Source organism: Camellia sinensis, chromosome 6, assembly GCF_055761805.1.
Source record: "Camellia sinensis isolate YWXY chromosome 6, ASM5576180v1, whole genome shotgun sequence".
NCBI classification, from domain to species: Eukaryota; Viridiplantae; Streptophyta; class Magnoliopsida; order Ericales; family Theaceae; genus Camellia; species Camellia sinensis.
In genome coordinates, this window is record NC_138966.1 from 180,314,646 (window position 1) to 180,334,509 (window position 19,864).

General features: G+C 27.7%; 1 protein-coding gene across 3 annotated transcripts; it reads right to left on the reverse strand.

Annotated features, from left to right (window-relative positions):
- Positions 1–6,675: 6,675 nt before the first annotated feature.
- On the reverse strand, positions 6,676–13,319 carry LOC114259393 (quillaic acid 3-O-glycosyltransferase CSL1). Of its 3 annotated transcripts, none has more exons than XM_028199406.2 (8): positions 12,676–13,319; positions 10,160–10,255; positions 9,430–9,561; positions 9,105–9,317; positions 8,893–8,992; positions 8,588–8,766; positions 8,160–8,507; positions 6,676–7,370 (listed from the first exon to the last, which is right to left on the reverse strand). In XM_028199406.2, the coding sequence occupies exons 1-8, from the start codon at positions 13,267–13,269 to the stop codon at positions 6,906–6,908; spliced, it is 2,127 nt and encodes a 708-aa protein (XP_028055207.2). In that variant the 5' UTR covers positions 13,270–13,319; the 3' UTR covers positions 6,676–6,905. The 3 variants fall into 3 exon arrangements, with proteins under 3 accessions (XP_028055207.2, XP_082731674.1, XP_028055208.2); XM_082875548.1 differs by having other exon boundaries at positions 10,139–10,255; XM_028199407.2 differs by lacking the exon at positions 10,160–10,255.
- Positions 13,320–19,864: the final 6,545 nt, after the last annotated feature.

The window sequence follows — 19,864 nt, forward strand, 5'->3', positions numbered from 1 at the left end:
AAAAGTTAACATCTATCATATTACATCATTGTAGGTTAAAATTTGAAGGTTTTTATAAACATTTTTCAAGATTTTATTGTCACATATTACATCAAATTATTAAACAAAGTTTATAAGAAAAGTAATGCTAGAGACTCTAAATAATCTACCAAATATTTTACCAATCACACCCATGTGAGTTTGTGTGAGTCCCACAAATTTAATAAAATATTTAATAGATTATTTAGTATTCATTGCATTTTTCTTATAAGAATTCTTAATTTAATTCTTTCTAATAATTTATAATTATTCAAAATAGCATCAAAAATTTTATTGCACACCTTTACTGGCTGACGTGGTCAACAAACATGGCTGATTATTTTTGAGCTTGACTTGGGGACTCTTTGAGAAGAAAATTTGTTGAAAAAAATACTTCAAAAGCAAAAAGGCATGAAATATGTAGTTTTTCGAAAAAAAATTTCTCCGTGTCAACGGGTCCCCCAATCCTAGACTGAACTTAACGTTCCGTTTGGTTTACCATTAAAAAAATAAAAATGAAAAAACAGCTTATCGACATACAAACTAAAATCATATTTTGGAGTTGTTTGGAATGACCTAAATAAGTGTATTTTTTTTCTTTTTATGAAAAAGATATGTAAAAAAATAAAAAGATAATGTGATGAAAAAAACATAAAAAGATGGATTATATTGAAATTGCCAAACTTGATTGTTGTGGTGGAATTGTAAATAGTTTTTTTTTTTTTTTTTCCTTCTTGATCCTTCCAAATGGCGCTCAGCCCATAACCCATGCGTCGTGGTCCGGAAATGTTATTTTACCGACAGACAAAGGCTCCGTTTGGCAAGAGCTAAACGGGGCTTTTTTGGCTATTTTAGCCACAAAAGACAAAATAGGCTATTTTAGTCACAAAAAACAAAATATCACATCCAACCCATAATCATTACATTCTTCTCTCACAAAAAAAGTCAAAAAAGCCAAAAAGCCAAAAAGCCCTTCCCAAACCAAACTTTTTAGCCCAGGCTAAAATAGCCAAAAAAGCCAAAAAGCCAAAAAGCCAACCCACTTCCCAAACGGAGGCAAAATTATTTTAATTTGAGTTTTATCCAAGAAAAAAGCCTTAAATACCCCATAAAGAAAAATATTTATGTTAAGTTTTACCCAATTCCTATAGAGGACTGCAAACGTTATTTTCAAGAATAAACCCAAAACCTAGTAGAACAAGAAATAAGGAAATTTAAAAATATTAAGCCTCTGTTTGGCAAGATGGTTTTCAGGTTTTTTTGGCTATTTTAGCCACAAAAAACAAAATAGGCTATTTTAGCCATAACAAACAAAACATCACATCCAACCCATAATCATTACATTCTTCTCTCACAAAAAAAGCCAAAAAAGCCAAAAAGCCCTTCCCAAACCAAGCTTTTTAGCCCAGGCTAAAATAGTCAAAAAAACCAAAAAGCCAAAAAGCCAACCCACTTTCCAAACGGAGGCTAAGTGATATCAAAACTGATAGCTCCTTTTCAAAAATAATAGAGTAAATTACTATAAATAAGCTTCCTAATATTTGTTTAAAATACTTATTTCCCCATGAAATTCTGAAAATTAAAAATATTTTTTTGTCAAAAAATTTTATTTAATAGAATTAACAGAAAAAATAAAATTCTTAACTACTCTCCTATACAATAATAAAACTACTCGAACTATTAATTAAAATATATTTTTAACATTATTAATTTATTAATAAAAAAGTCATTTATTATGTAATTAGAAATATAAAAAGGCAAAATATAATTTTAAAAATTTTAAAAAATATATTTATAATTTATAAAAAATAATAAGAGCGACAATAATTAACCAAAAAGAAGTTTGGATCCTTGCATGGTTATGCGTTTTGTTTATTGGGCCATTTCAAATCAAACTACAAAAGGGTGCCTATGTGGGTCAAAATATTATTTGAACCAACGTTGTATGTATTAATATTAAAATGTTGATTTACTTTAAATAATGAAAAATGCTGGAGATATAAAATAAATTTTTTAAAAATTTATCAAATCCCATGTAGCATTTCCAACTATGTATCTTTTTAATCAAATAAAACCCACATAAGATCTCTGAATGAGAAAGCAAAGGCCGCTATTAGAATAATTCAATAGATGTTTTAATTAATTTTTAATCCAAAGTAACATCATTTATAGAGCATTCAGGACGAACCCATGCCCTCAACGATACGCCAATTCAATATACTATTATATTCTATCAACAGTGATTCTTTATAAACAAAAAATTAATTAATTAAATCGGTTGGAAAAAAATAAACAAAGAAAAATTGCATAATGTAGCAGTAAAATTCAAAAGTGTGACGAGAAGTTCAATAGTATAATTATATAATTACTCATTATATTTCTTACATATATTGATACCAACAAATTTCTATTTGCTTTTTGAAGTTACTATATATATTACTTCTTTCATTTTCAATTATTTGTTTCACACGAAAAATGATAATTAAAAAGTAATATATTCTCATATCAATTTTTTTATTTTATTTTTATTAACTAAGAGATTTCTTTAAATATATTAATTTGTAAAAAAAAATTATTTTTTTTATAAAAGAATAATTATTTTTAAATTCTTATTTTCCATACTAACAAACAATTTGCGATCGAGATCGTACCCCAATTGTTCATCAAAATTTTCAACTCTGATGTAGATTAACTATTTATTAAATATGATGATCACATACAAATAACTTTTAGGGTAAACTATCAATATGTTTTAATAATTAGATTTAATTCTCATTAAATTCTATTAAAAACAAGTCTTAATAAAGTTATCGTTAAAAATAATTTTTTGTGACGATTTTTTACGTATGCCGCCAAAAATGAACAATTAGTGACTTTTTTATTATAATTTTTATAAATTGTTGTTAAAATTTATAATTAGTGACTTTTTCTATGATAAATTTTTTAAATTGTCGTTAAAAATTGAAAATTAGAGACATTTTTGTGACGATTTATTTAAATCGTTGCTATAACTTATAATTAGTGACATTTTGTGATAAAATTTTTAAATTGTTGTTAAAAATTAACAATTAGTGATATTTTTTAATAGTGTTAGATAAAAATGTCATTAATTATTATAGGATCTAATGAATAATAAATTTACTTGTTAAGACCTATATGTAAGCCTTAACTTTTATTATATCATTATATTTGAAAGTGAAATAAATAAATGAAATGAAATTATTAATTGTTTTTGTACATAAAAATTTAGAATAATGTTAGATATACCAATTAATGTATTAATTAATATACTAACAAATCATATGAAATAATTTTAAAATTTTTAAATATTTATAATTTATATAATAAATAAAATTAATAATAATAATATAATATTAGTCGATACATTCATATATATACACTAATTGATATGTATAAAAAAAATGATTGAGACTTTTAAAACAAAAACTTTAAATGAGCATTAATTTATCTTTTACCTCCTTTTTTTTTTTTTTCTTTTTTTTCTTTTTTTTTTTTTTTTTTTTTTTAAACTGCCAACTGATTAAAAACTCCCTATCAAAACTGTATATATAATATCACCGAAAAATTTATGATTGAACTCCTTGGCAGTATCCCCATTAAAAAGCACTAGTGATGCAGTAAAAAAATGGCCGATCATACGTCGGTGTCATCCCACTTTTCTTGGCTATATCAAAAGTTTTTGTCTGCTACTCTAATTTATTGAGTGCAAGGATTTCTAGAAAGAATTACCAAAATAAATAAATTAAGGTTTGATCATAAATATATGTTCTAAAATTTATTTATAATATAGATTGTTTTATATAATTTAAAAAATTATAAATATGTTTTTATTTAATAAAATTAATTAAAAAATAAAAATCATAATTATCTTTCTATATAATAATAAAATTACTTAAATTATTGATTAAAATATATTTCTAATATTATTAAAAAATTATTAATTAACTTAATAATTTATTAATAAAAAGAGTAATTTAATATAAAATTAAAAATTTAAGGGAATAGAATATAATTTCTAAAACTATAAGATGCGATTTATATTTTAATCAAATATTAAAAAATATATTTATAATTTATTCATAAATTAATATATCAAAAAGGTCCCCACTCGTGTGGTCGAGATCGAAAAGGTCATAATAACCCATATCAACTCCTTTGCCTCCATCTCATTAATGCCGCATTAATGCCTTGTGAGCTTTGGTTATTTTAATTATTTGATTTTTAAGTTATTTTAATTTAAGTTATTTTAGTTATATTTAAAAAGAATTTTTATTGATAAATTCTATTTAAGAGTGTTCTAATTTAAAAAGTCTATGAAAGAAATTTATAACTTACCTTGTCCCGTGTATTTATACCTTTATTTTATAAGGTTTTTTTTTTTTAATTATATTATTTTCTTAGACTCTTATACTCTTATATTTAATATTTATATGCATTAACTACACACCGCTATTTAATGTTAAAATGAATTACACACACAAAATTAAATATGATTCTTTATTAATTGTTATTGTATTTTGGTAGTTCTCATGCATTCAAATGTTAACTATACGTAATGACGTGAATGTGAATGTTCACATCAGACGACGTGAATATTTACACTAAAACATATGAATGTGAATACAAATGTTAATGTTTATAATGTTAATATCAGATAACGTGAAAATGCCAAAAACCTAAATTTGAAATTTTTTGACCTAACAGTCCATGTGCAAAAATAGAATATCCATAAAGACATAATTTTGCAAAATGAACAAACTACCCAAGTGTATATATTATTCCCAAACCAAACCCTAACCAAACACTCTCCGCAGCTCTCTCTCTCTCTCCTCTTCTCCAAACCACCAACGATCTCCCAACTGTGGTGCTTTGATCACGACGAATCTTACCACCGTTCTTGTAGATCCAACAACGTAGGTGTTGATCATATCGCGATGGTGTCTAACTGTTGCGATGGCTGCAAATTACTTCGATTCATTCCGTTCAATATAGTGCTCGATCAATATGAATATAAATGTTAATGTTCATAATGTTAATATCTATATTCCAGAATTCATATGAACGTTCACATTCATATGTTTTAGTATGAACATTCACGTCATGTTTATATTTAAATTAAAGTTGAGACTTGTGGTTGTGTAATTTGATGCAATGTTGATGTGAACTTTAACATTACATTTATCACAGCGTCATCTGATGTGAACATTCACGTCATCACGTACAGTCAACGTTTAGATGCATGAGAACTAACAAAACATAATGACAATCAATAAAGAACCATGTTTAATTTATTTTTATTTTTTGTGTAATATATATCAACATTAAATAATAGTGTGTGGTTAATGCATTTTTTTAGAGTGAAAATATAATGACAATCAACATTAATGAGTGCAAGAGAGATTTATGGTGTTCTCGTCTTCATACCTCAAATAGAACCTAATAGAATAGTAAAAAAAGAAAAAAAAAATATATATATATATATATAGGTTAAATTGAATAAAACTCTTAAAAAGGGGATTTATCAAAAAAGTTTCCTATTTAATTTGACTTTTTTTTTTAGTTGACTTGATAATTATAAAAGAAAATGTAAAATAATTATGAGTTAGATGTGATATTTTATTTTATTAATTATTTTAATTTATTTTACCCTTTATTGAACTATTTTGGCTCATTTATTATAGTTTGGTCTTATTACCGTTATTATTGGGAGTACTTACGTGTAGGTTCTAATAAGTAGATTTATTATTTAATAGGTCCTATGAAAAAAATTTGTCATAAAAAAAATCACTAATTGTAAATTTTAGCGACAATTTATAAAAATCATGACAAAAAAAAAGTCACTAATTGTTAATTTTTAGCAACGTATGTAAAAAATTATCACAAAAAAATTATTTTTAATAATAATTTTACCAAGACTTATTTTCAATAAGACTTAATGAAAATTAAGTTTAACTATTAGAATTGGTAGTTTACTCTTGTTGGGGTTGCTGGCTTCGTTTGGATAACTAACTTGGATGGGAATTTAGAAATAAAAATAAAGAATTTAATGTATATTTTATTTATTATATTTTCTATTAAAATTTATTATCCAAATTCAATTTAAGAGAAATTTAAATATATATATATATATATATATATATATATTCTTATGAGAAATTACACTAGTCTTCTTTAAGATTTGAAGTAAATCCAATTAACCTTATATTTTTTTACATAATTAAACTGATCTCCCTTAATATTTTAATTTACATAACAATAGGTATTTTTTCATATGTAATTTGTTAGTTGTGTGAATCAAAAAAAATTATATTACCATTTCTTTATTTTCTACTAAAATATATATTTATTTTTGTTTATTTCTTTATCTGTATTAATTTCGATCATTTTAAGTTTATTAAATAGAAGGTCATTATAATTATGTCAAAAGTGTACGATTAATCGTATTTTTTTCAAATCTCAATAAGGTGATTTTTTAAAAATAAAAATGGAAAAAAAAAACCCCTAAAAAAGCTACCAAAAATTCAACACAACACTCACATTGTCCCACACTCACGTGAGTATCATATAAAATTTTTGATAATTTTTTTAAGTCCCCTACATTGCTCTTCTAAAAATCCGAAGCCAACAATGCCAAGATCTCAAAGCTTCACTTCACAGGTCTATTTCTCAATGAAAATAATAATTCTGAACAAGAACACAAATAGAGTCGAACAATGTCCAGACCTCGAAGCATCACAGGCCTCTTTCTCAATGAAAATATTAAATGTGAACAAGACAAGGCAAATAGAGTCAACTCCTCGTATAATAGAGAAACATAGAGGTGATTTTTAAAACTCCAAAGCAGACAATGCCAAGACCTCAAAGCTTCACCTGCCTTTCCTTTGTACCAACCCTTCAAGCACAGGATACCCAAGAACCAAAATCATAGAGGACATGAAAACTTGTACAAACATCTCTTCAAAATTTCTCTCAAAAACCAACATTTTCACTCCCCCAATGAAGCAAACTACGTTCCATAGGACCAATATGGTCAAGGGGACCATGAACATCTCGGCCCCTTGGAAGTTGAATTTGCCTTTCTCATATTTTTTGAGCTTTTCTTTGTCGATGGCTTTGTTTGTCAACCTGAAATTCGCTTTCGTGATGCCTAACCACTTTGATATAACATCTAGACATCCAAACAAGATTCCTGTGACCGATTGAATCATCCAAATTCTGTGTTCATTCCACCATGTCCTAACCGAGCCGCCACTAGAGAGGACTTCATATAAATGCTGACAAATGGAGGATACATATAGACTTGCAAACACTGCAAACCATGGGTTGGAAACCTGAAACAAGTCGAGCACAATTGGTTGTAGGATACTGCAAATATATATCACAATTTTTTTTAAGACAAGTGTGGGCAAAACACAGTTTGATGAGTAATTGTTCTAATGATCAATGCAAAAGAGATACCAAATATTCAACAAGATGAAGATCAATAGAGGCTAAATTAGAACATCATCATCACTCATCAAACTTTTGCATAAGAACTCCAAGTAATGATCCCAAAATTAGAAAGAAACCTACAGTTTTTTAAAAAAAATTCTAAAAGTTTGTATCAGGGTGTTTGGGGCATTGAAAAAAAAAGACATAAATAAGTTTTTTTTTTTTAAAGAGTTGATTAATGAGAAGTTGGGAGAGAAATATTTTTTTGGATTACTTTTTTAGATTATTGTTTTTTTACCTTCCAGTAATCTGCATAAAACAGGGGGGCCTGTTTTGATCCTCCTCACGTCTTCTCATTTCCCTTTGAACCAAGGGCAGGGGAGATGAGATGGAATCTTGAGGTATGAAGGACAGAGGCTATGAGGGCAAAGGGCAGAGGCTGGGGTAATTATTCAGTAGTCTCGAAATATCATGTGTTATTGTTCCGTGGTACTCTCAACCAATAACATAGTGAAAAATTTTACAAGTGGGACAATGTTGAGCCACCTTTTTCAGGTTGTTGAAAGGCAAGGGTGACTCACTCATAGGCAATATGAGGAGATGGATTTGAGATGTAATCATACTTTAATTAAGTGATTTTCAGATGCCTTAAAGAAAATTAGAAGAAAAAGGATTTGATGAAAAATTACCTTGGGGTACAGAGGAATGCCAGTCAAAAGGCACAACTGAGGTATGGTGCCATATAACAAGAAAGCAATTGTGTAAAGAGGTGAAAATGTGAAGGTTCCATAGCACATGCTCTGCAGGATGGACATCCTCGACATACCATATGTGATTGGACTGAACCTTGAGAGAGCGATTTGAAGCAATCCAGAGCTCCATTTCATTTGTTGAACCGATGCGTCCTTCATGTCAACAGTAGCACAACCCAAGAAACACGGCCTTTTTGGATATAGATAGACTGACCTCCACCCTTTGCAGTGCAAAAGATACCCCGTGAATGTACTCTCCAGCAAAGAATCATAAGAGTAACCTATCTGTTGTCCAGGCAATAAAGAAATTCAAGCTGATCCAACATTGTAATATATGAAAATTTGATGTAGGATTTAATACTTGCCTCTTGGCCCCATTTTGTGCCTTTCTCAAAGGTACAAGTTGCCAAATTTCTAGCTTCTTCTAAGATTGCATCTGATATACCTCCCTTAGCATTGGTGTCTTGTACCTTGCAAGTGTTTAGTGAAGCAATGAACTCGCTAGACAAACCAAAACTTTTTTTTGGTTCTTGAAGAATTGCATCTGTAAACCAAAAAGAGATGAGAAGAATATTAGGGGGAAAATTTAAAAATTGAGCCTAGTACTCCATGAATTGTTTGTATATTAGTCATTATGACAATAACACTTCTAAAAAGTTTAGGGGCATACCATCTTGGTTAGGACTCTGATATAATGCCTTTCTCTTTAAATAATATCCTGTACCAGTGAACACAGGGCCTCGTAGCCCATCCATGCCTTGCCACAGTGTCTGAAATTGCATCCAAGTATATTAACAATTCTAAATCTTGCATATAGGTTTGCATTGGCTTTAAATATTGCAATGGAATAGATGGAATAGGAATTGGTTTAAGTTTGAGCACCATGTAAGCTGATCTTGCTTGGCCATCGTATATGTCATTCTTGCTAACATTGTGGAAAACTTGAGGATATTGCACAAAGGCAAGAGAGCGAGACATTTGGGGATCAAGATGGAAGCACATTGATTGTCGAGCTGAGGTTGGGTCATTGCAGTACATGTCACAATCCAATACTAATACATAAGGGCCATTGCTCATTATCCCAGAAACTCGAAGCTGCAGCAAAGGCGATGCTACTTTAATTGTCATTATAAGGCGATGCTACTTTAATTGTCATTATAAATACACATATAGAGAGAAAAAAAAATCATATATATATAGTTCTTACGAGTGCATTGAGGGCTCCAGCTTTGAAACGATGAGGGTGAGATGGTCTTTTCTCGCGAGATACGTAGACAAGAAGAGGCATCTTAGTTTGGTAATTGTTTTTCACTCCATCCTCTGTGTTATCAATTATAACCTGAAACAAAGAAGAAAATTAATTACTAGATGACACATCAATTTCTATTTGTTGATGTCTAGAGCATTGCAGTGATATTTCATTCACATCTTCAACAACTTGTTACACACAACAGAAAAGCTAGCAACATATTAGTGTTTTGGGAAGTTAGTAAAAAGTCGATTTTTTAACTCTTTTGGTGTCTTTTTTGGCAAAAAAGTTAGTTTTTTTGGTAAAAAAAGCTGGCTTTTTTGTGTAAAAAAAAATTAAAAAGCTAAAAAGTTAGCTTTTTTAACTTGTTGCCAAAAGACCAAGGGGTGTTTGGGAAGAGTTTTTTTTTTGCTTTTTTTTTACTAAAATAGCATTAAAAAACAAAATAGACTAAAATAGTCAATAAAATAAAAGTCACATCAAACTCATAATCATTTCATTTTTTCTCTCATAAACATCACATATAACTACAAAAAAATCCAACTATCTTCTAAAGCACAAAAATTTTAACCTCCTAAAATAGTTAAAAACTAAAATAGCCTACTAAAATAACAACCTACCAAACACCAATGTTTCACAAAAAAGGGTAAAACACACATATGCTAACCCACAACTGTTTGGAACATACCTCAACACAAGGAGGTCGATCATTTACAACAGAAACGTCGATTCCATCACGTCCATTAGCTTTCTCCACATTTTTCTTGAACAATTCGTATGCTGACTGCACAAATAAATATAGGATACATCCATCAGCTAAAAAAATTGTTTGGTTCCAATTTTCGCAATTCAAGTCTTTGAAAATTGTTTTTTATTTTTGGTATTTTTTGTTTTCAATGAATTTTTTTAATATTTTAAATAAGGGTGTGTTTGATTGGACGGACTGGAAAAGGAGGGATTAGAATCCATCGGACTTGAGTCCTGGACTGTGAATCCCCCGGACTATTTGGTCGGATTGGATATGTATCCTGTGTTTGTTTTTTCATGGGATTAGATGTCTGGATAGGACTATTTTCAGTGAATCCAACGTTTGATTGGACGGACTGGATATGATAAATGAACAAAAGACTATTTTACCCTTTTTCAATTGTTTACTAAGTAATTGCAATATTAAACACATCTTTAATATTTTAATTATTTTTAGTAAACATTAAACATACTAATGGTTAAATTTTGTTTAAAGATATTTAAACATACTAATATTGATAAATTTTTTTGACTGGTATAGATTATTTTTATTTAAACAAATAAAAATTTATTGTTGAAATTAAACATACTAATGGTTAAATGTTTAAATTTTTATTTAAACAATTAACATTGAAATTATTTTGATGTACAGATTATGTTTAAACAATTAAATAAATGTTGATGTACAAACAAATGTTGATGTAATTAACAATTAACAAATGTAGATGTAATCTAATGTTGACGTATTAAAACATAATTTAATAGATGTTAAATAAATATACATGTTGATGTACAGATGTTGAAATAATTTAATAAACATGTTGATGTACAAATGTTTAAATGTTTAAATAAAACATAATTTAAATAAATGAAATTATTTATTGTTGAAATTAAACATTTAATTGTTTAAATAAAACATCTATTAAATTTAAATAATGAAATTAAATAAAACATTAACAAAATTTTAAAATAAAACATCAATAAAATATCTATAAAAAATTATTTTAAAAAATTAAATAAATAAAACATTAATAAAAAGTTAAATAAAATTATTTTATTTTTAAATTGAGACATTTAATTTTTATTAAATTTTATTAAATGTAATACATAATTAAATAGTAGAGGGTCAAAATTGTCATTTTCGCATCTAATCCAAACAGTGATTAGTCCCCCCAAAATAATCCCACCCCCCAAGGATAGGATAGTCCCCCATATGGGGGACATGGAGTCCGGCCGGACATGGAGTCCGCCGGACTAAAAAAAAATCAAACGACGGATAAGGAGGGAGGCCGGACATGGAGTCCAAACAGTGGATAGTCCCCCCCTTATCCCCCAATCAAACACACCCTAATTTTTTTACTTTTTAGATATACTTAACATAATTGTACCTAAAAAATAAAATATTTTAAAAAATTAATAAATACAAGAGAATACGAAAATATATTGAATTCTCATTTATATTTTTTTATATTTTGATATTTAGTATTTTTTTTTTTAAATTCACAAATTTTGTACTTTTTAATTATATTTATATTAAGTGCATCTAAAAAGTAAAAAAATAAAAAATAAATAAAAATTTAAAATTTCTAATATTAAGATTTTATAAGATAAAGTACATATAATATTTTTATAATAATTACAGTCTTTCAACATTTTCAAAACGAAAATTCGACTTAGCAAAATTTCATTCGACTCAAAAAAATTTCGGCCTCAACACAGAAAAATTTTATCGACGGACCTTAGCTAATAAAAAAACTCACCTTTGACATCTCTTACAACATAAAGTTAGAGAGGGATGTTTCACTAATTTTCTCTAAAAAAAATTACTTAAAATAGTTTAAAAATCATTAAAAACAAAAAACATGGAAAAAAAAAAACTTAATTTTTAGAAAATTGGAACCAAACATTTTTCTTGTTTTCAATGTTTTTTTTTTTCCTGGAATTTATGGGTTTTTAAGTTTCTCCAGTTTAAAAGCCTGGCTCCACCACTGTTTAGTACTTAAGTATTTTTGTTTTCAAAAATTTTAAAAATTACAAACAAAAATATAACAATTTTAAAAAATATATATTTATGATTTTTTTTTGTTGTAAAGTAATGTGACTCAAATGTGCAGCATTGACTATTAACTTACAACAATAATGCTAGGAATTAACTACAAAGGAATTAAACTAAAAATTCCAAAATAAGAAAAAAAAAAATCACGATTTAAAATAAGGTCTTCTTTAAAACTTCCAAAACCCTTAAAAAACAAAAAATTAAATCAAATTAAAAACACAAAAACATATCTCAAAAATTAATATGTAATCTAAAAATAGAAAGGACAAAAAAAAAAAGAAATAAAACCAGTACTTTTTACTTTTCATTTCTCTTTTCTTTCTTTTCCCTCCATAAACTCAAAATTTGATCTAAACAGTCTTCTACTAATTTTGTAATTGCACATTAATCAAATTCTGTACCTTGATATGTTCTTCCTCAGCCCTAAACTCATCACTCCTCAGAACACGTTCCTCATCTCCAAAAGCCGAAAAATACGCGTCAGGACATCTGCTCTTAATCCCATACTTCCTACAAAACGGAATCCAACACCTCGCAAACTCACGCGCCGCCTTCATCGCATACAACGTCAACGACGAACCACCGTCGTCTGACAAATACACCGCCAGCTTCTCCGGCGGATAGTCGAGCGCCAAGGCCGACAACACCGTGTTCATCACCTCCACTGTCGGCTCCTTCTTAGGATCGGCGGTGCAGATGAACACGTCCACCCCGGGCAACTCTGAGTTGCCCGAGAGCTTTTCCGGATAGGCGGTGCGAGTGAGAGGTCCCCACCGGAATGCCTGGGAGAGGAACCAGAGGAAGGTGAAGATGAGCTCGGCGGTGGTGAGAAGACACCATGGGAGTGAGGGTACGCCGCCTTTAAAGAGGTGGGAGATTCGGTAGTAGAGGAGGGATAGTACGGCGGTGAAGTGGAGGAGGAAGTGAAGTTTGTTAGTGGTGGCTCGAGCGTGGTGGACTTTGTAGGTATGAAGAGTGGTGGTGGTGGTAGCCATTTTAGTTATCAGAGGTTGCAAATGAGCAATTTTAAAAAAGGGATTAAGGGTTTTAAGGAAAAATAACAAATCAATGCTAATTTTATAAATAATTTTATGAGTGTGACATTTTAGTATAATAATTTTATTTTATTTTTTTTTAATTTTTTTTAATTTTTACTGAAATAGGAAGGGTTTTAAAATTAAGGGAAATATGAAAAAAAAAATATAAAAAAAATAATGAGAAAAATTAAAGATCATGAAATTTTTTTATGAAAATGATCATGAAAAATTTATGATTCTTAAATTATCTTAATTAGTGTATCGTATTTTATTGTAAATGTAATTTAAGAATTACAAAATTTTTATAATTATTTTTATAAAAAAAAATATCACCATCCTTAACATTATTGAAAATAAATTTAGGCAAGGGAGGCAACTTTCATTGACTTGAGTAGTTACAACTTCCAATAAAAAAGAGGAATGTCACATCACATCTCTCCAAATAATTGGACACTACTCATCATCACTGGCTTCAGTGATCCTTATGGCTATTTTGGGAAGTTGGCTAAAAGTCACTTTTTTTGATTTATAGTAAAAGTCAAAAGTTGATTTTTTTGTCTTTTTTTTCATTTGAGAGTTGGTTTTTAGCCAACGGTGAAATTACAATTTTACCCTCATGGGTCAAAATGTATTACATAGGTGAAGTCGTAAATATTTTAAATAAGTGGGGGTAGTTTGGTCATTTTATTATGATTTGGCATCATAAACAAACATTAATCAAAAAAGTCAAAAGTCACTTTTTACCAACTTCCCAAATCATTTGTCTAAAAAAACCCCGTTTGTTTCGTTGGATATAAAATGGAAGATATAATATGATGTGGGATTTAGTCAGGATATATAATGAATAGGATATAAGTATTGGATAGTATATCCCCCAAGTCATGTTTGTTGACTTGATATATAAGATTGGATATATGTTATGCATGTTTGTTTTACAAAATATATTGTGGGATATAACAAGTAATTTCCAAGATTGCCCTCATAATATTATATTATATTAAATTAAATTAAATAATATTATATTATATTAAATTCAAAATTTATATTAAACTAAATTCAATAATATTATATTAAATTAAATTAAATTAAATAATATTATATTATATTATATTATATTAAATTCAAAATTTGGTTTAAATTAAATAATATTATATTAAATTAAATTAAATTCAATAATATTTATATTAAATTAAATTCAATAATTATATTATATTAAATTAAATAATATTATATTATATTAAATTAAATTCAATAATATTTATATTAAATTAAATTCAATAATTATATTATATTAAATTCAAAATTTTATATTAAATTATATTATATTAAATTCAATTCAATAATATTATATTAACTTAAATTAAATTAAATAATATTATATTCAAAATTTGTATTAAATTAAATAATATTATATTAAAGTAAATTAAATTCAATAATATTTATATTAAATTAAATTCAATAATTATATTATATTAAATTAAATAATATTATATTATATTAAATTCAAAATTTTATATTAAATTATATTATATTAAATTCAATTCAATAATATTATATTATATTAAATTCAAAATTTGTATTAAATTATATTATATTAAATTAAATTAAATTAAATAATATAATATTATATTATATTAAATTGAATAATATTTATATTATATTAAATTCAATAATATTAAATTAAATTAAATAATTATATTATATTAAATTCAAAAAAATATATTAAATTATATTATGTTAGATAGAAAAAAGGGTAAATTGGACTTTTTACATCATATCCCCACCAAGGGGATATGATATAATGGGGGGGTGTGGTATTGTATATCCTCCACTTTTGGGGGATATACAATCCCACCGGATATTATATCCCCTTCAAAAAAAAAATTGCAAACATGGGATATATGGACCCCACCGGATATAATATACAATCCCAATCTTTATATCCTCCAATCAAACAGGGCCTAAAAACTTGATTAAAAGCCAAAAAATCACTTTTTACCATCTTCCCAAAATAAGCCTTATTCCTTCGTGACCCTCACAACTCCTAGCCACTGTGTCCCCCTTTCTTCTTCATGATTTCTCTTACCTGTCTTGTGAATTCTCTTTTATCTCTCTTTTTTTTTAATAAAATAAGTGAAATCTCTAATTTTGAGATGTTTATAACTCTCAAAATGATTTGGGATTTACTTTTATTTTTATTTTTATTTTTTATCTCTCTCATATGAATAGTTTAGATAATTTTAGAAGTTGTGAAAATTTTTAAATTTGAGAGTATCAATCATTGTTGCTTTTTTTCATTTTTTTTTTTTTTTCTTCCTACGTCATGATTTCACTGCAGTCAAGAAAAGAGAAAGGGTTAGGAATAGTTAGAAAGGCTTTCGAGGGTGAGTAAGGAGGAGTTATATGAGAAAAGAGGGGCTAGTAGTGGCGGTTGAAACTGTGACAAATGATATGAATTGTAATATTAGATTTGAGGTAATCAAAGTTGATTTTAACATTATATAAGAAAATTATGAAAATTTAATTTTTTCAGATAGGAATCTAAACCTGTGAGGAATTCATAGGTATTGGTTCCGTTTGATGTAATTGTTAAGATAAATTATAAATTATAACTTAACAAATTATAAATTAAGATTTTAATTATAAGTTGTTAATTTGTTTAATGTAACGATTAGATTATAGATTTAAGTTACTGAGTAATATTTGTTAAATAAGCTGTGAAATAACTTTTTAAATTAATTTTTATTTTTTATTATTCACTACTTATCTACATTTCTCATAAAAAATAATAATAATATTCTATGGTCCATTTGGGTTTTTTTCTATTTTTAAAAAAATAGAAAAACCGAAGAGTATAACCGTAAATTAACATGTCCACGGCAAAAGTTGATAATCAGAAGCAGAGGATGGGCAGCTTCTCAGAATCAATTTTTTTGAGTTAAAATAAGTTGTTAGAATCAGAACTATTTTAAATAAATTTAACTAAACAGTCTAAAATAACTTTTTCAAAACTAAAAATTATAAGTTAGCTCAAAAAAATCCAAACAAACACCCCCATTATGTGGTCCAAGATTTTTTTTAGTGTTAGAATGATCATGGGCGTTGTAAGAGTTGTTTAGAAATAATGTAAATAAGTATACTTATTTGATAAATATATTTATTTTGATTATATCACCTGTCTATTTTTTTTATAACTTTTTATAAAAAAAAATTAAAAAAATATACTAAATAAACAAATTCCAAACAATTATAACATGATTGCCACAAATATTAAATAATGTAGTAGGTCATTTAATAATTATTTTCCTTATACAGTGATAAACCAGGGAGGAACTTAAAAGCGTGGTGCACGTTCCTTTCACCTGCTTTTTCTTTTTTATAATGCCACTGGAACTTGAAGCGTTCAAGCGTGGTCCGCGTGTTTGCCCCATATTTTTATTTTTTTTAATTGTTTTATTTATTTTTCTTTTTTGTTTTGGGTGTGTGTTTAATAAAATTTACATATTATTTTAATTTTTAGGTACTTTAAGACAAAAAGCCTTTAAATTTTGTTTTTCATAAAAAAAATAAAATAAAAAATCACTACCTTTTTTCTGCTTTGAATCAAAAAAATTTATTAATTATTTAATATATAATTATACAATGTGAATATATAATAAATATTAGGAAAAAAAATGGTAATAAATCCAGACGGGGAACACATGAATCCTAAAGGATAAAAGTCAGATCTCCTGAAGCCAGAAAGAATTTTTTTTTTTTTTTTTTTTTTTTTTTTTTTTTGGTGTGTGTAGTTACTAGGTGAAAAGAATATTTGTGATAGTTTTAAGAGTGTTTGATGGTTTGATTCATCATTTAAAATTGAATGCATTAATTAATAATTAATTAAACATTTTTGATAATCATATTTTAAGTACATCTTAAAATGTAAGTTAAAATTTAAGATAATTTTAAATCATTTGAAATTTATTTTAAATTTTACTTAATTCTAAATAAATTTATAAAACGTAAACATGCATTGATATATATATAAAGTCATCGCCAATACCATCGCTATCACTATCACCACCATCATGCCACCGCCAATAGCACCACCACTACTATCATTCACTACAACAAAAACATACTTTAGTGGCATTACACTAGTGGCATATTTTTATAAAATGCCACAAAAAATGATATTTAGTGGCACGTTTTTGAAAAATGCCACAAAACGACAAACATAAAAGGCTCTAGTGACATTTGAATGAACAAGTGTCACAAAACTACAACAAAAACATATTTTAGTGGCACTACACTAGTGGCATATTTTTAGAAAATGCCACAAAAATGATTTTAGTGGCACGTTTTTGAAAAATGCCACAAAACGATAAACATAAAAGGCTCTAGTGACATTTCAATGAACAAGTGTCACAAAACTATAACAAAAACACACTTTAGTGACACTATACTAGTGACATGTTCTTAGAAAATGCCACAAAAATAATATTTGGTGACACATTTAGATAAATGCCACAAAGCCAGAAACATATAAGGCTCTAGTGGCATTTCAATAGAGAAATGTCACATCAATTTTTTGGTATTTTATAAAATAATGACACAAAAAATTATGTTCGTGACATTTACCAACAGATGCCACTAAACTTTAGTAGCAATGGCATTTTTTAAAAAATGTCAGGACACTAGGTAGGTGCAAATTACTTTTTATGGCACTTAGGTGAAAAGTTTCATAAACAAATATTTTATAGCATTTTGAGAAATGCCATTAAGTCAAAAACTTTCCAAGCTTATAATGGCATTTTTGAAAAAACAAAAAATGTCAATATATTTTTAAAATTTTTACAATGCAGTAAATGATTAAAAATAAATAAATTAAACTCAATATACACTACAGGAAAAAGCATATTCGGCGACTAAATTTCCTGACCAAAAAAAATTTGGTCGCTGAAAGTATAGTTTTCAGCAACCAAAACAGCATTAGTAGTCAAAAGTAAAGCTTTTTGGCGACTAAACAATTTTAATAACCAAAAGTGTACAATTGGCGACCAAAACTAAGTTTCGTCGCTGATTATATGGGTTTTAGTGACCAAAAAAAATTTTAGTAGCCCAAGGTAAAGCTTTTTGGCAACTAAAAAAATTTAGTAGCCAAAAGTCAACAATTGGCGACTAAAAATAAGTTTGGTCACTGATTATATGAGTTTTACCGACTAAAAAAATTTTAGTAGCCAAAAGTAAAGATTTTTGGTGACTAAAAAAATTTTAGTAGCCAAAAGTCTATAATTGGCGACTAAAAAATAAGTTTAGTCGCCAAAAGCGGTTATTTTTAGCGCGGGAGAGCTAAAATCCTAAGGCGGGAATTAAATTTTTTGGCGATCAAAATTTTGGTAGCTGAAAGTGCATCTTCGGTGACCAAATCCGATTTTGGTCGGCAAAAGTTAAGTTTTTTAGCAACTAAAAAACAATTAGTAGCCAAAAATATAGAATTGGCGACCAAAAAATATTTTTAGTCGCCAAAAGTGGTCTTTTTTTATTTTACTAGTAAATAGTTTATTTTACATAAATTATGTTCAATAAAATAATTATGTTTATACATATACTTTTATATTAATATAGATGTATGTACTATATAAATAATATATGTTGCATATATAATCATATGGTGCTATAGAGGTGTAGTGGGAAGAGTGTGGTGTATAAGGTTTATGGTGCGGGAGGTTGGCGGTTCGAGTCTCTGCAAGAGCGGATCAAATTGTTCTACAACGAATTATCGTCACGAATGGCACTTGATAACGTCACGAATAGTGCCTACCATGACATTAAAGTGTCACTGAAAGGTTTTAGTCTTGATGGTGTAATGACACTTATAAGTGTCACTAACTCTTTTTGTAATGGCGCTTGATAGTGCCACAAATAATAGCTACCATGACATTAAAATGTCATTGAAAGTTTTTAGCCATGATGGTGCAGTGACACTTGCAAGTATATACCGTGGCACTCGTATCTACCGTGGCACCGATAGAAGTGGCACTTGTTCAAAATGCCACAAGACCAAAAAATGTCATTAGAAGAATAGTTTTGTGACACTTTCAAATGTCACTAAACTAAGAAAATGTTGTAGTGATTATTGTTACCACCACCAGTCCACCACCACCTACCACTACCATTACCACCATCCTGCCACCGCTACTATTACTATTTCTACCACCGTTACTGTCAGTACCTTCATCACAATTGTCATTATTGCCATAAGTATCACCACATTAAAATATCACTACTATCGTCACCTCTACCACCACCATGCCACCATCACCACCACCATACCATCACCACAACTATCACCAATACCAGCACAATACAAGAATTGAAATATACAATTTGAAAATAATAAATTTTAAATTTGATTTTATACATATCAAATAATTTATTTTTAGTTCAGAACTTAAATTTTTGTCAAACAGCTTTTCAATTTAAAAAATTGAATTTAATTAATGCTTAATTTTCAATCTTCATACTAATTTTCAACTTTATCAAACCTTACCTCATCCTTACACTTTTT